Genomic DNA, 19,627 nt, shown 5'->3' on the forward strand with positions numbered 1-19,627 from the left:
TGTTTAAAAACATTTGATACAGTGTGATGGACTGAATTACAATAATGTTAACATTAACTTTCATCAGGGATGTCGCTGGATGGAGTCTTCAAGTGTGGTAAGTCACTTAACAGGCCTAAAAATATGGATTATTTAGGTTTCAGAGTATAAGAGATCCAAAAAGTTGAAAAGCCGAATGGGGGCGCGTGACGCCAGTATCTTAAGTGACCGTATGAAAAGAAGTTCGTTATAAGTTATGATTAACTTTTAACTATATTTTTTGCAATGTATTCGGGAATTAAAAAGTACGTGAAACATCGTAAAAAATAAAAAAGATGGAAAAGAACTCTTACAAAGAGTATATGGTCACCCTAATTAACATAAAGCTAATAATTATTGATCACACTATTATAATACACATGTAATATATAAAAAATAACTTAGAACAAATTCGACAGCTCTGTCAGATTCTGTGAGAGAATGGACGCTGTGCCATTGTTGAATTGATTACAATTACAAGGACCCGCCAATAATGTCGGGGCACAGAATCATTTTATGACAATAACAGGTCATAAGAAAAAGGTTATTGTTTAATTATTGCCTCAGCACGTTTATTATAATTATTATAGTCCACGAGTTACTAACCTGAATAAAACATAATGTAGTAGTAGATCTACTATCCTGGTTCAAGTAACAAGAAATGCAATTTTGTGCCCAGAACATTTTAACGATTCGCTAAATTTTAAATGCTAAATTATTATAATGGATAGATATCAACACTATTTTTCCGACTGGTGCGGCAAAGTTTGAATTTAAAAATTACCTCATGAGCGCTTGTGCTGGCGAGCACTTTTCTTTTAAAGAGAAATTTGCAATATAATATGAGAGCGTCACAGGCACACAATTACCCAATATTGTGTTCCTGATTTTTTCTCCACTTTCCACATCGTCAATGATGGACGTATGGAAGACAAGTCTCTATTGTTACAGGCACCTTGTCGTAGCTTATATTGTTTCACATTTCATTGTACGCGAAAGGATTCCCAGAAAGAAATATGTGGAAGTTGTTTGGTCAAAAGACAGAATTTATGTGTAGGCCCTACTGAATATTCAAACACTTGCCAGTATAAATCTTGTTTCTTCGCCATGACTCGTATATAAAGGCCATTGGACCAGAAGACACAATAAAATATTTAGGAATAACTTTCAATGATGAACTGCAGTTTAATTCCGAAGAATTGATAGTTTCCCTTCGTCAGGATCTTGAACTTTTAGTATCGACACCTATGTTGCGGCCTGATCAAAAACTTAATATTGTTAATCAATATATCTGGCACAAGCTCATATATCCCCTGCAAATAGCTCTCTTACATAAATTATCTCGAAGTTTTTTGGAAGACGTTGATAAGATCCTTCGAAGTCCTGTTAAAGAAATCTTTTCCTCCCAGCTGATATTCCAAATAGCATGCTGTACACTAGTAAAAAGTTAAAAGGACTTCAGTTAATACGCGCTTCGTGGGAAGCTTTTCTTCAACATTGTAACATCTGTCTATCACTAATCAGAGCAGATAACATGATGAGACAGTTAGATGTCGAACTCAAATCGTCGTGTGATTCCCTCTGCCTTTCTTTTCCCGAAGACTTTACTAAAGCTACAATTCGAAATTTTCGAGAAGAATTGAGAGGTCGTGAATATGAATCATGGAAGACCATTTCAGGACGGGGAAAAGGTGTTGAGATGTATAGCGAAGTAACAGCCGCCAACAATTGGATTGCAAACAAGAAAGGACTTTCGACTAGTGAATGGATATCTAGCCTGAAAATGACAGCAAATTTAGCAGCTGTTCGTTCCGTTCCCGGCAGATCTCTCGACGGTACTCGGTGCACACATGGCTGCCCGGAGATTGAAACTTTATCACACGTCTTGGAATTCTGTGAACAGAGATTGCTCTTGAGAAACTCTAGACATCATCTTGTAAGATCCAAAATTGCTGCCGCATTAAGAAATAAGGGCTGGATAGTAGAAGAAGAAATCTCCTGTCTAGCTGAAAATGGGTCAACGAGACGAGTAGATAATTTAGCGTACAATGCTGACACTAAACAGGGCATCATTGTGGACCCCACGATACGTTTTGAAGTAGAATGTCATCAGTCAGCCGAGGTCCACCTTGAGAAGAAGTCGAGCTATGAGCCTACAGTCAACTATTTCAAGCTGAAATATGCCTTAATTCACGTTGAGGTATTCGGCTTGCTCATAGGTGCTCGAGGGACTATACCAGCTTTTTTCGAACAATTTCGAATGCAGTTTGCTCTGCCAACATCTCTGAGGGATGACATTGTGATAATTGTGTTAAACAAATCCTGCCAAATCCTAATTAATCACATGGTGCCACATTAATAGCAATTGTAATTTTTCACGCCCTTTTCTTGTTTCCCTTCTTTAAAATTTAATATCTATGTTTACATATGTATAATAATTTTTTTGAGGACATACTGAGTCCGTAAGGGCTACCCTCAATGGGGGACAGTTTACTATTATTATTATTATTATTATTATTATTATTATTATTATTATTATTATTATTATTATTATTATTGTGTAATATATGCCACTTGCAGCATTCTCATAATGTATTAATTTCTTTTCTTCACGATGCACAATACCTAGCCTACTGGTGTTAACAGTTCGCCCATACTGTAGGAAACCGACAAATAACACTCACGAGGGATTAAAAACTACCCAGAACATCACTCGTCTATCAGACGGATACATTTTTATGTCTTTATTTACCAGTGACTTGGCTCGTTAAACTCTCTTGGTTGTTCTGTTGCTGGTACAAGCGAAATGATAGAGCTAGCTATATCACATTGGATAGAACATTATTAATAATAAAATTACACCGATCGAAATCCTAACCATTAGAAACTTAAAGCTTCTTGCACGTTCCCTAGGTTTTAAATTATATCGTAATTTTTACATTTTCCTGTGTACATCTTAAGATGAAACGTATGCAAGTCATGTTACAATGAGCACTACAGCCAAATTTATAATATTCTAGCAACATTTAATTTTTCGTAAACACGTAAATTTACTTTATATGATTTGAACATTTTTCTTTTCACATCCTAAGTATTAAAAGAGTATGTGTTACTATCAAGACTTGAATTGACGTTACAAACTCACAATGCTGAGTTGAGAGTCAAAATTATACTCGGAGTCCTCCTCCAGAGGGTAGAGTGGCGAGTGATGGTTCACCGCCGGTTCAAAGGCTGAGTGGTAGTCGTAACTCAGGATATTCATGAAGTCAAGGTACCTGCGTCACAGAAAAAAAGTAGAAAATTATTGCAACAAAGTTTTCACATTAAAAGTTCTGAAGTTATCTGCAAATAATTTGATATAAATTCAGTAGTAAACAACGATTAATACAAAGGAGTTCACTCCATCTACACATACTGTACTATGAGCTGGAAGAGCCCGTGCCAAAAGCCTAGAGAAGTTGCCATTTTTCATCTCGTGTTACACTATAGTGTACTTAGGTGCGAGCACAACCGGTTACGGAAAACAGAAATCATATACTGCTATTGAATACCTGGTGCTATAGTCAGTATGCAAAGCTCTTCCGTCTCGCGGAGTGTTTCAGTATTCGGTTTAACGAATATTCGAGGTGTTTCCAACTCTCTGTGGGTAGTCAGCAAAGGCAGACCACATTGAGTCATGCACGATTTCCAAGAGCTCTTGCAACGACGCGAATATCGTCGTGTATGCCTAACATTTAATTGATAATTCTTCCTCTCTCACTACATTCCATACATCTATCCATCTGTCTGTCTGTCTCCCTATCCATCCATCCATCCATCCCTATCTATATCTATATCTATATCTATATCTATATCTATATCTATATCTATATCTATATCTATATCTATATCTATATCTATCTATCTATCTATATCTATCTATCTATCTATATCTATCTATCTATATCTATCTATCTATATCTATCTATCTATCTATCTATCTATCTATCTATCTATCTATCTATCTATCTATCTATATCTATCTATCTATCTATCTATCTATCTATCTATCTATCTATCTATCTATCTATCTATCTATCTATCTATCTATCTATCTATCTATCTATCTATCTATCTATCTATCTATCTATCTATCTATCTATCTATCTATCTATCTATCTATCTATCTATCTATCTCTATCTATCTATCTATCTCTATCTATATCTATCTATATCTATCTATATCTATCTATCTATCTCTATCTATCTATCTATCTATCTATCTATCTATCTATCTATCTATCTATCTATCTATCTATCTATCTATCTATCTATCTATCTATCTATATCTATCTATATCTATCTATATCTATCTATATCTATCTATATCTATCTATATCTATCTATATCTATCTATCTATCTATATCTATCTATCTATCTATATCTATCTATCTATCTATATCTATCTATCTATCTATCTATCTATCTATCTATCTATCTATCTATCTATCTATCTATCTATCTATCTATCTATCTATCTATCTATCTATCTATCTATCTATCTATCTATCTATCTCTATCTATCTATCTATCTATCTATCTATCTATCTATCTATATCTATCTATCTATATCTATCTATATCTATCTATCTATCTATCTATCTATCTATCTATCTATCTATCTATCTATCTATCTATCTATCTATCTATCTATCTATCTATCTATCTATCTATCTATCTATCTATCTATATCTATATATCTATCTCTATCTGTCTATATCTATCTATCTATCTATCTATCTATCTATCTATCTATCTATCTATCTATCTACCTATATCTATCTATCTATATCTATATCTATATCTATATCTATATCTATATCTATATCTATATCTATCTATCTATCTATCTCTATCTATCTATCTATATCTATATCTATATCTATCTATCTATCTATCTATCTATCTATCTATATCTATCTATCTATCTATATCTATCTATCTATCTATATCTATCTATCTATATCTATCTATCTATCTATATCTATCTATCTATCTTTCTATCTATATCTATCTATCTATCTATCTATCTATCTATCTATCTATATCTATCTATCTATCTATCTATCTATCTATCTATCTATCTATCTATCTATCTATCTATCTATCTATCTATCTATCTATCTATCTATCTATCTCTCTATCTATCTATATCTATCTATCTATATATATCTATCTCTATCTGTCTATATCTATCTATCTATCTATCTACCTATATCTATCTATCTATCTATCTATATCTATATCTATATCTATATCTATATCTATATCTATCTATCTATATCTATATCTATATCTATATCTATATCTATATCTATATCTATATCTATCTATCTATCTATATCTATCTATATCTATAGCTATATCTATCTATATCTATAGCTATATCTATCTATCTATCTATCTATCTATCTATATCTATCTATCTAAGCCACCGGCGTGGCTCAGTCGGTTAAGGCGCTTGCCTGCTGATCTGAAGTTGCGTTCGGGCGCGGGTTCGATCCCCGCTTGGGCAGATTACCTGGTTGGGTTTTTTCCGAGGTCTTCCCCAACCGTAGTGTGAATACAAGGTAATCTATGGCGAATCCTCGGCCTCATCTCGCCAAATATCATCTCGCTATCATCAATCTCATCGACGCTAAATAACCTAGTAGTTGATACAGCGTCGTTAAATAACCAACTAAATTTATCTATCTATCTATCTATCTATCTATCTATCTATCTATCTATCTATCTATCTGCCCTTCTCTCTGCCCGCCCGTCCGTCCGTCCATCCATCAATCCATCGTCTCATTGATTCATTCATCCATCGATTCGTTGATTCATTCATCCATGGATTAATTGATTGATTGATTCACTGATTGGTTTATTAATTAATTAGTTCATTCATTCATTAGTTGATTAATTCATTGATTGATTCATTCATCCATGTATCAATCAAAATTGGGTATCAACAACACGCATCGTGAAAATAGAAGCATTTGAGCTAGAGAGTAGCTACTTTAATTTATTTTGTTGATAACACTCGATCTTCTTAAAAAAACGTTTTATTAATGTAAATGTTACACTACGTATCTACTTATTTGCTCTTCTATTTAGTATGTAATTGTAATTTATTCTATTCTTGTATTTTCTTACACACCAGATTTCATATTATGCATTACACTTATTTGCTTTGTTGTTACTCGTATCCATTTGTTCATTTACGTTTTAGTTATGAAGATAAGTGTATTAAAGTGTTCAACCAACAATTTGCAGGCCTACATCAAGCAAACATATTTTTTGAATAAGACAAAGTAAATTTCCTTCAACTGTTACTCTGATTGTGTACTCAGAAAATGCCAGTTTCATGTATGATGAAGTACGCCTGGTGTTCTGTCTAGCCTGGAAAAAAGGGATAACCGGTTGAATTTCGAACATTCGATCCGATGGCCGACCTTCCCCGATGTTGTGTAAGCGATCGAATCTAAACTGGTTATAAGCCCTATTCTGCAACTCTCTAATATACATTAACAAATGAATAACGCTGATTTAATGGTAACAGAAATTTCTAGAGTTATACGCTAAAATAGGCTATTCTAAGCGTGGCTCATTGATAAAATATATTTTACCTAGACCCTCTACTAACCCAGTTTCGAACTCTTGGTAACAGATTTATGCCTGATAACAATTATCAGACATCTAGAAGCTAGAAGTGACACTTATATATATATATATATTCAAAGTCTCACTTGTCTCCAGCCTTCTAAGTGTAGTGTGTTCCTAAGTGTGTTCCTCTAGTCCTATTATGTACAACATTTCGGAATTTTTAAGTAACCAGTCAAATAAACGTAGCAATGTCAGATTATACCAGACAAATACGTTTGAAGAAAAACACCCATCATCTCATACAAACAAATTTATATTGTTTACCAATTCAGCAAGTAAGTCAGTCTTTCAAGTATCGGAGATTACTAAATGGTGTGAAAAGAGAAAATTAGTATAAGAAATGAAATTATAATAGAACAATTTAGAAAAGAAAACATTATAGAACAAATAAAATGCAGAAAAGAATGGGAAGAACATATTAACAGGAGGCGTGATAGTGGACTGCCGTACTCAGTACACTAATTAAACCATATGGTAAAAAACGAATTCAAAGACCTACAAAGAGGCGGTAAGATCAATAACATGTCTGGTTCGGAACGAGAAAATAAAGAATCTAATTCTTGGGTAGGAAAAACAATAAATAACTTGACAATATCTTAATAATATACAGCACTACCAGACAAACATTACATATTAAGGCACGTTTTAATACAATTTTACAACCGGTTGAAGTGTCGACTGATTGTTTAATCTTTTGTGTGGAATCAAGTGTTGAATTTGATAAAGCAACGAAACAGATGTTGAAAAACAGCTGAGCTGTGATTTTGGTGTGAAATTCTGGATCGCGTAGACTTAATGATCTGACGTTTTTGGGTCCATAGTTCGTAGAAGATGGTTTATTTTTAAGTCAAAATATTTTTTGCGTGATTGCTTTAAAATAACAATAAAAAGTACAAGCTTCATGTTTTATATCTACATTTTTGGAACAAACAAATTCGGAAACAAGCGAAAATGTCCACTAGTTGTTTCTTATACCACCAACCTGGGTCTCAATTTCCCTTCGAAGGCTGCAGCGTTCGAGATTTAGAAGATAATTGTCATTCTAAATTATATAGATTTTTATTTACAACATACTAGGCCAATAGTTCCAAAACGTTTTGAAGGTGCGACTCACTTTTGGACGAGAGTTTTGTTTGCGACCTTCCTCCCCACCATTCCGATACATAACCCCATCAGAGAAATAAAAACTCCTGGGAAAGCGAAAACAACGATAATTTTACTAAAAACGAATGGTTACCACCAAACGTTTAATCTACCATTATCTCAAAGACGAGTAATCGAAATATGCAAACCTATTTTCCAATTCTCTTTTGTTTCTCAGACTGGCCTTGCATGCTGATATATTTTTTCGAATACTTGAGCACTTTGCATAGTAGTTCCCAAAGCTAAAGTATTAATATAACATCCACAAACAAAAACAACGAATTTTTAAGAGAACTTGATTTCTGGTTAACATCACTTGGCAAAAAGAAATTTGATTCATTCCAGTGTATTAAAGAACTTATGGAAAATTTAGCATCCTACGACAAGTGCGGTTTGTTTTTTATGTACAAGAAATTACATTTACACAGTTTTAAACAACACATTTTTTTAGCATTTTCCGTAAGAAACTCTAAACAATTTTGTCAATAATTAACAGAAGAATACTGAAACCGTTTTTAGATAGTTCCGTTCAACTGACTGAAATTCCAAAGAATATTGAAGAAAGGCTCCTTAAGATAATGTACCTACTGATGGAATGTTGAAACTACTTTTGTTTTTGTTTGTTTGTTTCTTTTTTCGCAAAGCGTAGACAATTTTTAAATCAAAAGAATGAAACAGTAACTCGAACTTGTAATAGGAGCTCTTACACTTTTGGCAGCATTTACAATCTTGTATTTATGAAAAAAAAATTGTCGTCTATGACTGCAATCAAAACAAATGCAAAACATTTTCCATGAAATTGAAAATATCGAAAACAGACTTCAGGCTTTAGAGCTGGGTTTTGAAAAACAGGCGCATTTATCGGATTAATTATATTGTAACTTTATTACAAAACAAGAATGTAATTTTATTATTTCAACAATAATTACTTTCTATAATTGAACGTAAACAATTCCGTCAACAATGGGATTTCCACTCCACATAGTAACACAGTATTCGTTATTGCACTCCACAGACGACAATCACAATTTACTTGAATTATTGAGAACAACAATGAACTGTTAATCTTAACTAATGTTCACAAAGCATTATTTACAAAACAGAACTGTCAGTTCTCAGTTCACAGTTCGTTTGCCTTGGCTAGTTCTTCTAGCTCGGTCACTCAAGTTCACAGTATTTCGAACCCAAGACCTTCAGAGACAGTCCACTGAACTTCGAACTCAGGTCCCCCAACTGCGGTCCACTGCACTCAAACTCAGGACTTCGGACACTCACACAGCTGCGGACACACTCAAGTCGAACTCCGATCTCGAAGCTGGCCTCGCTGCTACACAAGACTGGCTGGCTTGCTGTCCACCGACTATAACAACACACTGCTCAAGTTCACTTGCGTGTCGTATTTTATAACCAAACCATAGTTACGAGAAAGTACGATGCTAGAAATTTCGACGGATGTCCAGAAGATGGCACTCTCGAATTCTCTGGATTTCTCCCCCTCAGTCACTTGCTGCTTTACTTCCCCCTCACCCTTCGTCACGTCCGCGGAACAGCGTGTCGCCTCCTCTCCTCTCCACGCCGCGCGCCGCTCCACAGTGCTCCGTGGAGCCCGTACTGACTCCCGCGCGACCTGGTCTCTTGCGGGACGCGTGATCGAGTCTCGATGTGGCTGTCACAATATTTTACTTTGTTACTTCTCAAAATTATTTTTTTTATGTTCAACTTTGTTTCTTTTCCTAAATACAACATAACTAAATGTTAATAAGGCGTTTCTCGTTTTATTTTGTAAATGATCATGCGATTCCTTCTGCTCTTTACTCGACCATCACTTTGGGATATGTACGATGACTGCAATTACGATGGCATAATTATGTTAAGAAGAAATTTAAACCATATTATTCACTTATGGACACAAAACTTTCAAGCTGGAATCCCACTATGCCGAAATTCGCATCTCGATATATTATTATTTGCAGTCGATCAGATTATTATTGCAAGAAAAGAATTCGAACTCCAACGTGCTATGTATAACTTAGAAAATACTGCTTCCAAATTTGATATAACTACCTCAACACAGAAAACGAAAGTAATGGTTTTTCTTTGGCACAGAATCAATTCAGAGTAAAATTTGTGTAAATAATATTTATACAGAACGTGTTAATTCATTCAGTTACCCTGGCTACAATCTCTCATTTACTGACAAAGAAGATTGAAGATTAAAATTTCCAATTTCATCAAGACCCTGGGTGTAAGAAATAAGATTTTTAAGCCTTCTTAAGCCCAGCGATACACTAGACTGAGGATATATAAACTCTTGCTCAACCAGTTCTTACATGTGGAAGCGAAGCCTGGACCATCAAAAGGACTGACAAAAGGAGACTTACAACAGCCGAAATGCGATTTATGAGAAGAACTGCTGGTTACTCCCTCCTTGACTATAAAAGAAATGAGGACATTCTTAAAGAATTTATTTTGGCAAAAAGCCCCGAACACCAAAAAGTAAACCTATTACTTACTAATTGCAGAGAGAGATGTTATACTTGGCACTAAGGTAGGGAATACAAGGCTCATAAATGTTCTCTTTTCACAATTAATCTGATGAGCTTGGTTAAGATCTTTCCATGCGTATAGTTGGATCTATGATAACAGCCTTTTATTGTTGCTTGTTTAATGCTATTATATCTGCACTTTTTGTGTCATTTCAGAAATACGGTAAACTCTTCATGAACTTCCCTACCCTTGTTCCGAAGAAGACAGGCGATAGTTCCACGTACTCTATGATGCCTGTTGTTAGGCAGTAACTCTCCTTTCCAACGAAGCCCAACACGTTTCTGTCTCATTGCAGCCAGGTTGACGGCAACGGGTCGTGCTGAAAGCTCTGTCAGAAACTGAGCGCCCTGCAGTAAGGTTGCAGGACATCTTGATTGCATTAATGTATTCCGAAGATGACAAGTTCTTTTTGGTGCTGACCCATGAATTGGCTCTTGGATATTCCTCGTAGATGACTAAATCTTTTCCCTTAAGAGGTAACTAACACCAGGACTCAGACGATCTCTTTCGCAGTTCATCTCTTAGATATCTTCAAGTAGTTCGAGGTGTTACACTGGTTTCAGGAATTTTCAAGCGTTTGAGAGTAGTTTTCTTCTCCTCTTCAAGATTTCTGACAAGAAGGAAATGATCATCACTTACATGTGAGAGTAGTTTACAGAATATTAAAATGCTGATATTAGCTTCCCATTCAGCCCTAATAAGTCCTAGGCCACGTATTTTTTTATGAACATATAACATGTTGTTAGGTGTATCATCAGAAAGAGATATAATTTCTTTAACAGCGCTTCAGGGAGCTGATCAAGTTGAACACATTGCAAAGGATAGATGAGCCCATGCTATATGTATTCATTCACAATCTTCAATCTCAGTAATGGAGTTTATGTAAGATTGTTAAGATCACATGTTAAATTTGTTATAATTTTTTTTATCTAAGTATATTTTGTTGCGAAAATCAACTCCCAGATATCTAATTGTTTCTGATTTATCATCAGTAATATGTATAGTTGATCCATAAAATCAAATTAGAGCTCCTTTAGTTAAAGTAGTACCTTTTTTGAGAATTATACACTTGCTTTTAACAGCGTTAATTTCAAGGCCTATAGAGGGTTCCACATTAAGAAAATAGCATTGAACATATGGAGGTTGTTCCAGCAAATATTTATAAGTATTTTTCTTGAGAACTGGGAATTAATTAGTTTCATTTAATTCATAGGACATAATTTCATTGAGAATTAGATCGATTTCGTATGCTAAAATTGTGTTACACCTCTAAAATTACCATATATTTAATTTACGAATAACGGGGTAACAGCTAAATTGATGGTTTAGTCTTCCGCTCTCTTACAAAAAAACTCCTCTGAAAAACATAACAGACAAGTAGGGGTGGTACAGATAAGGCTAAGATTTCACACTGATAAAACAAGCTTATTTGAAAAAGTACACAAAATTTAACTGTCAGCAAAACAGCAAAGCCACTAGGTATGTATCTTAGGTTCTTGTTAATAATGGAAAAAGTGTGCTGTACATAATTATAAGCACTTCTTAACATTTTTAATAACGGAAAACGTGTGCTGCACATAATCTTAATTTTGTATTATAAGCGACACGTAACATTTAATAACAGAAAACGTGTGCTGAAATAATCTTAAATTTGTATTATAAGCTCTTCTTAACATATTTTGAAAACGGTAAACGTGTTCTGCACATAATCTTAAGTCTGTATTAGACTATAAGCACTTCTTAACCCAATAAAATAACAGTTTATTATTATTATTATTATTATTATTATTATTATTATTATTATACTTGGGATGTACTATAAGCAGTAACATGAGCTGCTGCCAAGTAGTCAAAAGGAGAATAGCAATGGCAAAGGAAGCCTTTAATAGAAAAAGGACCTCTGGAGAAAGAACTAAGGAAGAGACTAGTGAAATGCTTTGTGTGGAGTGTGGCATTGTATGGGGCAGAAACATGGACATTATGACGAAGTGAAGGGAAGTGAAAAGAAGCATTTCAAATATGGATATGGAGAAGGATGGAGCGTGTGAAATGGACAGAGTAAGAAAGGAAGCTGTGTTGGAAAAAGTGGATGAAGAAAGAATGATGCTGAAACTAATCAGAAAGAGGAAAAGGAATTGGCTGGGTTACTAGTTGAGAAGAAAGTGTCTTCTGAAGGATGCACTGGAAGGAGTGGTGAACGGAAAAAGAGTTCGGGGCAGAAGAAGATATCAGATGATAGACGACATTAAGATATATGGATCATATGCGGAGACAAAGAGGAAGGCAGAAAATAGGAAAGACTGGAAAATGCTGGGTTTGCAGTGAAATACTTTCCCTTGGTCAGTACAGTATGAATGAATTATTATTATTATTATTATTATTATTATTATTATTATTATTATTATTATTATTATTATTTGTAATTGCAGTAACTTTTTAAATCCCTAAAACTGTCTGTATTTTAATGCGTACTTTCGATCATTATGGAGCCTAGTTGAGGTGTCTGAAAGTTGGTTAATGGCTTAAATATCCGAAGTCTAGTTATAATGTATATAAAATATACTGTATGTTTTTTGCAGGCATCATTGTGGCATTAATACGTACCTATGTTGTGGGATAAACTTGCTTGAACGCCGTACGTGTTAGGAAGAGAGTGAGATAGAGCACTCGTTCTACTAACGGAGGCATCACAGTCTACTATATACAGTCGCGAAGCTTGAGGTGATTTTTTGCAAATCTCGCGATAAAGCGCTCCAAGCAGTTAGCAACTAGAAACAATAAACTGTCCACGGTCGACTTTGGATTTAGAGTGGATGAGTCGTATTTCCATCGAGTGCTAGGTCGTTGCGTATTTCGCATTGATGCTCGTGAAGAAAAATCCTAACATCTATTTCTTATTTTACTTCTAGATGCAAAAAGTGGTTAATAAACAGCAGGAGGGAAGATCTAATGACAAAGAATGAAGCATATCTTTATAATAATATAAAGTTTTGCTCTCTTCATTTCGAAAAAACACAATTTATGAATGAAAACAAAAATAAATTAATCTGGAATGCAGTTCCAACTTTATTTGATGTTTCAAATAAACCTGTTCTGTTATTACCTGCAGCTGAGAAACAAAAGCTTTGCACTAATTCTACGTCTGTATCAGCTGATTCCTTGAATAATTGTACATTTTCAGACAACTTAGGCCTACTTCTTTTTTCAAAGGATATGTTTTTAATCACAGCTGTTAATTTTGTTGTTATTTTTATTTGTTACTTTACTAGAGGCGTAGAAAAAGTAAGTCTGTTACAATAAAATTTATTGATCACGTTTTATTTCCAATTCTGGTGTGATTATTATTGCTTAACCTCATCCCACTTTGCTAACTACGTAAGCCTACTCTACAAGTACCGGTACACGTAAGTTACTCCCACTAATTCATATTTCCATTATTATTGTTATTATATTATTGCTGTAAAGGGAAATGCAAATTAATATTTATTGGTTTCATAGTTCATTATCGCTATAATCTTGAATGAGTGAAGCGATTATAGTAAATTTCAGTTCGTTTTGCACAAACAAAAATAATATTAACCTATTTCTTGCAGGTATCTTCGAGTTTATGGTGGAATTTAATATACTGCATTAAAATAATAAATGAACTTTATCCATTTAATATTTCAATCATGGAAGGAAGGTGTTAATTTTTCCAAAAGAACACGACAACGAGAGTGTAACATATTTTGCCATCTGCTAGGAGAGATCTGTGATGATGAGGCGATAGTAGCGATCCTAGTGGTGGGCAACTACCCATGTTTGCATTTTTACTACATATTGAGCTTCGCGACTGTATATAGTAGACTGTGGAGGCATCTTGCGGCAATAGCGTACTAGCCAAGACCCGTAAGACCAATGCTTTTTTCTTAAAGTTCTTTTCTTAGTTCATCTTATTTACTTTCAGCCAAATCAATAAGAGTTGTTGCTGAATTTTCATTTTTATACATCTATTGCAGCTCTATTGCACTATGGGAATACAAAACCTTCCATTCCAGTATCTCGTTCAATGGCTTTGAAAGAAATATATATGAAAATATGTCGTTATTGAATGCAATGAATTATAAGGAATATTGCTTGTTAACTTACAGCGATTTGAAAGTACCGATAATAACTTTGTTGCTTGGATTATAAGCATAGAAGGGTTACTGAGTTCTGTTATATCCTATGTTTATGGGATAATCGAACATTAGCAATACATTAAGTGCTCAATGACTGGTCTGCTCGGAAAGATTATGTTTCTTGCGATAATAATATTAAAAGAAACTAGTGAATCTAAAATAATACTTGTTCCTCCGCTGCACATAAAACTAGGCCTCGTTACAAATATAATAAAAACACCAAATAAAACTAGTGAGCCTTTGCAATATTTAAAAGACTCTCCAAAATTAAACGATGCTAAATTAAAAGAAGGAAGGCATATTTCGTCACTTTCCAGACGAAGAGACATATCTTCTAAACATCGATTTTAGAGAAACGCCAGTTTTGAGTACACCCTATGTTGTTACCATATGGAAAAATTCAAAACCGGCTTATCTCTAAAATAGATTTTTTGGAGTAACGTCTCTGCGTCTGGAAGACAACGATTGTCTCTCTATAAATTATAAAACATTTGAAAGCATTAAAAAAATGGAAGTAAGTAATATGGAGCATGTAAATCTTTTGCATCTGTTAGAAGTAACGTTTAGGGATTTACAGAGTAGAAAGCTACCACAAAATATAATAATTAATGTAGAAATTACTGACAAACTATCAAAATATGCAGTGTCGTCTGTCGTTAAAAATCCACTCGCTTTTGGGGCTTTCATTTCGTAAACGTTATGGGCTGTAAATGACAAGTTGAGAGAGCGATTTCAAGATATCGCTATAATGAAGCAATCGACGAAAATGGAATCCTACGAGGATGAGTCTTTACTGCTGATTTTTAAAAGAGAATATTCCAGTTCTCATAGAAGGAAAGAATAAGTCCTTAATTTGCTTTATATTGCTAGGGGTCATGGGTACTTTCTGTTAATTTATTTGCATGTTTAATGCAATTTTTACTTGTTTATATATTTAATTTGTAAGTTTTACTATTCTTTTATGACACAATTATGCATTTATCATAATATAATAAGGTAATTCAAAAGTAAGTTTCCATTTGAAACAGCTGTATTTTCTGTACATATCAGCAGTTTGGATTCATATAGGTACCATTACTGTTGAGAAGGTTTGGATTCTTTTATCGTTGCGTGTTTCTTTGCTATGGTAACTGTGTTACGCTTGCATAAACAATAATCGTTGTTCAGAATACAGACGGCAGTAAGGAGTAATTTTAATAATTTTTAAAATGGTTTTACCTTTACACGATGTCATGGTTACTAAGTGGTGTGGTTTTACGTGAAATTTCATAATAGGACCGTATTTCTATGAATAAATGGAAAATGGGTAAACAAGACTAGTGACGGTAACCGGGCAGCGATATTTTCAAATGTTGTAAGACTTTGCAATACCAGTGTTATAGAATCATAAAATCGAAAACATTGTTTTCATGCAACACGGCGCTTCACCTCAATACACAACAATGTAAAAACACTATTGCGTAACACATTTGGTGATCGTGTAATTAATAGGCATTTTCCGAACAGTTGGCCTTTTAGGTCACCAGACATAAATCCAGCTGATTACTGGTATTTCTTAGTAGATCTACTGCACGTGAAGAGCTAAAACAGTCAATATAAGATGTCACTGAAAACATCCCTAGGAATGTGCTTACTAATGCCATTTACAGCATAGAAAAAAGAGTGTTTCTTATTGAACAACACGGTGATGATAATATTTAATTTTTTCGTGTTTTAATAAAGTCCCATTTCTTTACGAATAAATTGGTGCTTTTATTTTTGTGAAATCTAAAAATTTGACAAATTTATTACCATTTCAAAGTGGGAACTTACTTTTGAATAACCTTATATATTAATAATAGTAACAAAAGCCTTGTGGACGTCTTGGTTAGAGTATTATCTGATAGTTAATGTCTAAGTTCACAACCCCTACAATACTGAACAAAACAGCCTTGGATGCGCGATCAGCTATCCATGAGAACCAGGGTTCATTGCCAATGTTTTTGTTATTTTCCCTTTTATGATTGACATAAGCGCATGAAAGCTGTAACGCATTATCATTACATTTTAAATAATTAAACAGGTTAATGTTCCTCGTTTTTTTAATAAAAAGGGGGAGATACTGAGACTCTAATACCTCACATGTTCGTTTTATGTTATGCTGACTGTCGCATCGGGCTTCAATCACTTGCGCCCTGACGACAGACGTAAAAGTAGGCAGAAGTAGAAGTGTGAATCATGCTTGTCTAGCCAAAGCATTCCGATTAAAAGATAGAATCGTTCGATCTACAAGTTTTCTGTCCACAACTGTACAATGGTTAACTGTTACGAACAAGTGAGATTGGTTCACGTGTGGGATCTAACTTTCAGGAATTTTCCGTCTAAAAATCCATAAATCTCGGAACAGGATGAAACTTCCGAACTTGGAATCCAGTTACATACCGCAAGGTGCTAAGAGTAGATAAATGCTAAAGATTCAGTCTGTCCATTGTATCGTATATAGTATCATTTAGTTAATATATACATTCTTATTTGAGGACCTCATGTTCTCTAATGAATAGTGTGTATTCCATGACAGTGTAGTCATTACGTAAATACTATTAATGGAGATAAACTTGTTCCTGGAATCGAATCCAGTACACCTCAGCTTGGCGGGCTGAGTGCTCTTAACCAACTGAGCTATGCCTGGATTCGATCCACAGCGCTGGCCGAATTCTTGTACTCCTTGTCATTTACTTAATTTAATCAGTTTTTTTTTTCATTTAATTCTTTTATTTATTTCACTTTTTGTATTATTGTATATTTCTTCTTTTTTAGATTTTCTATTAGATCACAAGACGTATAATAATCCTTTTCGGTTGAAAATATATTATATTGTGAAAATTGCAACACCATGAAGGAAACATGAGAACTGAATTAAATTTATTTGACATATTATAATATTGATGTACACAAATGATTAACGTTTCAGACCAATACACATCAATATACATGAGTACATTAGTATTTTGTGAAGTCTCCACGAGCTGCAATCAGAGCTACTATACATCGTGGCATTGAATCAAAGAGGCCTTGGATATATTCCTGGGGAATGGGCTGCCAGGCTGCTTGTATACGTATCCACAGTTCATTGCAGCTAGCTGCTAGAGATTGTTGACGGATACTTTTCGACCAACCATATCCCATACATGTTCAATAGGCGACATAACGAACGGGCAGACTACTGAAGAAGCTGAATATGCTGTACGTTGAAGAGAGATAAAACATTCCTGGCAACATGTGGTCGGACATTGTCTTACTGGAACAGGGTTGCCAGATAAAGGAATCGAAACCGTCGTACTAACTTATGAAAATTGTCGTACTTCAGCATAAAATTGTCGTACATTTCTCAACTTCCTAATGTACTTCTAGTCCACCGCTGTGTAGTAATGGTTAGCACGTCTGACTGTGAAACGAGCGAGTCAGAGTTCATACCCCGGATGAGACGAGTTATGTGGTTGACGTTGTTTCTGGGGTTTCCCTCAACCCATTAAGAGCAAATGCTGATTAACTTTCGGCGCTGGAGTCATTTCGCTGGCATTATCAGCTTCATGTCATTACGCAGTTGATAAAGAACCGCAAAATAAATATATCTACCAGTAAATTTTAGTTCCAATTAGAAATACTACTAATTATAGTTCCCACCCACAATGGCATTCAACATTGAAACAAATCACCACCCATTTCTTCATCATCAACACTGTCATCGCAGTAAGGCGTGCACGATGACGCTTAGTTAGAATCAACTTTCTTATATTTAAAGTCAGCAGAATTTGATCTTTGGCCAACGCGGCGGCAGATAAGCCAATAAATGTGGCGGCTGAAAATTATATCAAATTAATTCATCTACAGTCGACTCAAACCCGACGTCTCTATAATGTCGGCGCGTTTAGACTTCTTAATGCTACTGCGGTACTATTTCATGATAAAAGATTTCCTTTATCGAACAAACAAGGCATTTAATAAAATTAAACTCGTATTACTTTGATATAACTGCGCCGTCTACGTGAAACCTAGAGCTCAAGATGACAAATTATGACTTGTATGGCAAGCACGGTTACCAGATCGATTTGAAAGCATCCCTTCCCCCTTAAAAGCAAGTTTCTTTCATATTAGTCCAGGACATATTATATGAAGAAAACTTGTCTAAAAGGTACGAATTAACCATCAATTTTATTTTAGTTATAAACCAACATTATAAGTTCCCAATTATTTTTTCCCTTCAGTGAAACAGTCGTAGAAAATTGCGTACGGCATAGAGTGCGGTCGGACCTCGTACAATTAGTCAAAATAATCGTATGCGTACGACTATACTGTAGTCGTATGCGTACGACTATAGTGGTATGTATGGCAACCCTGTACTGGAATATAGCGTCAGGAGTGCGCTGAAGGAAGGGTATCGCTTCTACCTCTACACCGTCTTCGATGTACCGGTTGCTGTTGTGTCTACCCTCAATACGTAGCAGCAGCCGAGGTCGTGAATGATACCCAATGGCGCCCCACACCATCACACCTGGCATTCGGCCAGTATGACGCTGGACAATGCAGTCTGGATAATACCGCTGACCACGATATCGTCTAATGCGTATACGACCAACATTGTAGTCCAAGTTGAAACGGGATTCGTCCGAAAACACCACGTGTTGTCAATCTGCACGCAACTCTGCGTGTTCACGAACCCATTGTAGCCTGAGACGGGTCAAGGGAATACGCCGCAAAGGAGTGCGTGCGAAGCAGACGTCGTCGAACAGTGGAAGCAGACAATGCTAACACTTGTGATGAAGCTGAACGATCCGTCACTACCATGCGGACGAGATGTCTGTCATCCCGTGGCGCTTAACAGATCGTCATCCACTGTCGGATTTTCTATATATCCGATTCTCTTCGGTCCACTGCTTCCACACTCGCCTCACTGTAACGACATGATGTCCCACACGAGCAGCAATATCGCGATACGAAAATCCACCTTCACGCAGGCCAATCATTCGTCCCCGTTCAAACTCTGTTGTTTGTTTATACTGCGCCCTTTCAGCATGACGAGGCATAGTGACTC

General features: G+C 35.1%; 1 protein-coding gene across 3 annotated transcripts in view; it reads right to left on the reverse strand.

Annotated features, from left to right (window-relative positions):
- Cht6 (Chitinase 6) overlaps window positions 1-19,627 on the reverse strand; it is a 572,389-nt gene that overhangs the window by 164,512 nt on the left and 388,250 nt on the right. For all 3 annotated transcript variants that reach the window (XM_069834392.1, XM_069834390.1, XM_069834391.1), the window contains exon 6: window positions 3,164-3,293. In XM_069834392.1, coding sequence (XP_069690493.1) covers window positions 3,164-3,293 — 130 coding nt within the window. The remainder of the gene's footprint in view (window positions 1-3,163; window positions 3,294-19,627) is intronic.

This window comes from Periplaneta americana, chromosome 9, assembly GCF_040183065.1.
Source record: "Periplaneta americana isolate PAMFEO1 chromosome 9, P.americana_PAMFEO1_priV1, whole genome shotgun sequence".
NCBI lineage: Eukaryota > Metazoa > Arthropoda > Insecta > Blattodea > Blattidae > Periplaneta > Periplaneta americana.